At 56.2% G+C, this 3,271-nt stretch overlaps 1 protein-coding gene across 1 annotated transcript; it reads left to right on the forward strand.

Moving 5' to 3' along the window:
• The first annotated feature begins 882 nt into the window (after nt 1-882).
• On the forward strand, nt 883-1,668 carry LOC147963961 (uncharacterized). Its single transcript, XM_087529773.1, has one exon. It carries the CDS (start codon nt 883-885, stop codon nt 1,666-1,668), a length of 786 nt encoding a protein of 261 aa, XP_087385899.1.
• Nucleotides 1,669-3,271: the final 1,603 nt, after the last annotated feature.

Consider the following 3,271-nt stretch of genomic DNA (forward strand, 5'->3'; position numbering starts at 1 on the left):
GATGTTGGAAAAATAATTAGGGCCATTTCCGTACAATTTGATGAAAATACTTGTATTTTTTGAACAAATTTTGCAAAAGCGAACATTCCTTGAATTGTTGAACAATTTAAAAGTGAGAGCATTTTTTGAGAAAGGAAAAAAAGAAAAAAAAGAAAAAGAAACAAAATATGAACAAAAGTAAAAAATAGTGAGAAAAAGACCGGTTTGCTACAGTTTCTGCTTGTTGAGGATAGTTCTTGTAGTCCCCGTTACCTAGTTAATCTAGCTCCTGTGACTTTTTTGGTGAATTTTTCCATGTTTCCGAGTGTGATAATGGGACGGCCCAGTCGGGCGGCCTCCTATGCATCGCGCAGTCTATTCAGCGCGGGTGCTGATATGTGTCGCCTATAGCAAGACCAGAGGAAGTCTTGGTAGAGGTGAGGTCCATATTGGGCCGATCAATCGCGGCACAGGCCACATGCCATATTCTTGAATGTTTTGCTTTTTTACGCCTTTTTTCTTTATTTACATTTCCATATATTTTATATTGCAAAAATACATAAAACATCTCAAAAATGTTAATGAAGCATTTTAAAAATTGTTAACAGAAAAAATGTTTCTCATGTATAAGAAAAATGTATAAAACAAATATAATGTTTGTGAAAAAGTTGATCATGTAATTAAAAAATGTTAATCAAGCATTTGGAAAATGTTAAATGTGTACAAACAATGTTGATCATGTATTAAAAAAAATATGATAATTTGAGCTGCTCCAACAAGCTTGCCCCACACCTCCGCCCCGGCGCCTCCCTTGTGTGCCCCGGCCGTCCCTCCCCCGCTTGGCCGGCTCCTGCGCCGGCGACCTCTGCGGCTCCGCTTCGCCCTCAAGGGTCCCTTCGCGCCATGGCTTGGTCTGGCGACCACTCGCAGCGGCTGGCTAAGGTGTTCACCGTGATCCACACCACGCCGGCCATGCACCAGGAGGCGACGCTCCTCGGCTCGAACACCGTCGTGGCCTGGCTCGACCGCGACCTCAGGGTCACCATGCAAGACATAGCCGTCGCCATCGTCCTGGAGTTGGGCATGCTAGTGGACGACGTGTGCGTCGTCAAGCACTTCCCGGAGGCCTTCCTTGTGTGTTTCTTCCACCAGCACCACTGCGCGGACGCTATCGGGCGCCGGGACATTCCGTTCCTGGACACCAGGCTGCAGATGCGGGCTTGGCGGCTTGAAGCTCACTCCAAGAATGTGGACCTCGTCCACCACATCCGCCTCTGCCTGGACGGGCTCCCGCTGCAGGCGTGGGACGATTTCGCCGTCGCGCAGGCCATTGGACCAGGGTGCTCCATCGACTACATTGAGACTGCCTCCAAGCTCAAGACTGACACCGAGGTGCTGGGGGTGTGGGCGTGGACGGCGTCACCGGCCAACGTCCCGCGTGTGAACTGGGTGACCCTGCCGGCACGGGCGGGAGGGCAGGCAATTTTCGGGCGTCGCGGCCTCGAGCGGCGGGTGATCATTCACCTGTCCATCCATGAAGATCCCACGCAAGGGCCCAGGATCGTCTCCAAGGGATACAACTTCCAGAAGGGCGTCATCGACGGCGAGCGCCAGGCTCGTGACCCCTTCGAGCGCATTTCTCGACTAGTCGACCACCACAGGAGAGACCGCGACGATGACCCCGGTTGAGGCCGTGATGGGGGTGACCGCCGCGGCCGCAATGACTCGCGCTCGCGCGAGGGATGGGGTGACCGTATCCGGCGCAGCCTATCGCGCCAACCCAGGGATGCCTCGCGGGACAACCGCCGTGACGGCGAGCGTGATGGGCGCCGCGGTGATGGTGGTCGGCGCCACTCTGCCGGCCCTGGAGTGGATGATGGGCGCGCCGCGGTGCTTCTGGGCCCTGGCGTTGATGCTGTTGCGGTGCTCCTGGGCTCCGGCTCTGCCAGCGATGAGGCGGGCCGCACCCTCAAGTCGTTGCATGTGCTGGCCACTCCTTTGGCTGCTGTTGGGCGCGGCCGTAGCCCGGTACGTCAGCGCTCGCCACGCGCGGCACGCCGCCGCTCCCAGGAAGACCTCACGCCAACGGCCTCTCCTCCTCTGTCGCCCACAACCGTCCTCCCACCATTGTCGTGCTCCAGGAGAAGCGATGATCGCCCTTCTCCGCTCTCTCAAGCCCTCCCAAGCGAGATACTGCTCCGCCTATGCTCGCCGGTCACGCTCCAAGAACCGCTGTTCTCACCCGCAAGGCCTCCAGGATTCGAGGCCTCCCCAACGCCTCCCCTGATTTCTAGCGGGCCGCTGCGGCGCACGCCATCGCCGGTGAGGCTTCGTAGGGGGGATGCCTCGGTTGGTGGTGCAGTTGGCTTGCAGCACTTGGCGCCGCTCTTCGAAGAGCGCTAGGGCGCCATCCTGCCCTCCCCTGCTCCAACACCTGCGAGGAGCTGACGACTCGTCGGAAGACTCTGGCTGGGATCGCCATCTCCAAGATCGGTGGCGGGTTCTCCATCACCAAGCCACGGGCTGCTGGCCGCCCTAAGGCGGCTCCGGCGGCAAAAGCGGCTGAGCTGCTGGTGTGCCTCTCTTTGGGCATCGTCAAGGATGGGGAGGACGTCACTGCCGCCGCTCTCGACGCGTTTGCGGAGCATTTCAAGGAGCAACTGTCGCCGGACATGATCGTGGCTATGCGAGGGCTGTTTAAGCTCAACAACAGCAACGCTACGGGTGTTGAAGATGCTCTCATTGCGCATGGAGGGGAAGGCGCTCTTGATCTAGAGACGAATGACGATAGCGCCGCGGCCCAGCAGGCGGCCACCTGAGAACTTCACGTTCGATGTGCACCCGGGGTCCCAGTTTCCATATGTTAGCGCAATTCCATGTTCTGGTAGCTATTTGGTTAGTGTGTAAGGGTGATCAACGGGCCCGGAGTGCCCTGTTAGGTGTCTATCCCATGTGCCAGGATGCTGTATGTGCCTGGAGTGTTTGTGTTGGCCTATGGCCATGTATCCAAACTATGCAAGAGCTGCGTCTACTGCAGATGCTTCACCCTGTTGCCCAGAGACCGCATGTTTTTGCTGTGTGTGTGACTGCTTGCTCTGCTTCCACTATGAAGTCATACTACAAGGTGCTCTACGTTTCAAGATGTTAGAACAACCGATTAATTTTCTGAGTTGGAACGTAAGGGGTCTGAACTGCCCGGACTGGCGTGCCACGGTCAGTGCCACGATCGCCTCGTCGTCGTGCCATGTCGTGTGCCTTCAAGAGACTAAGCTCGAAAATGTTGATCAGTTCA

The sequence above is a fragment of the Triticum urartu genome, chromosome 6A, assembly GCF_056163025.1.
Source record: "Triticum urartu cultivar PI428250 chromosome 6A, HENAU_Tu73, whole genome shotgun sequence".
Classification (NCBI taxonomy): domain Eukaryota; kingdom Viridiplantae; phylum Streptophyta; class Magnoliopsida; order Poales; family Poaceae; genus Triticum; species Triticum urartu.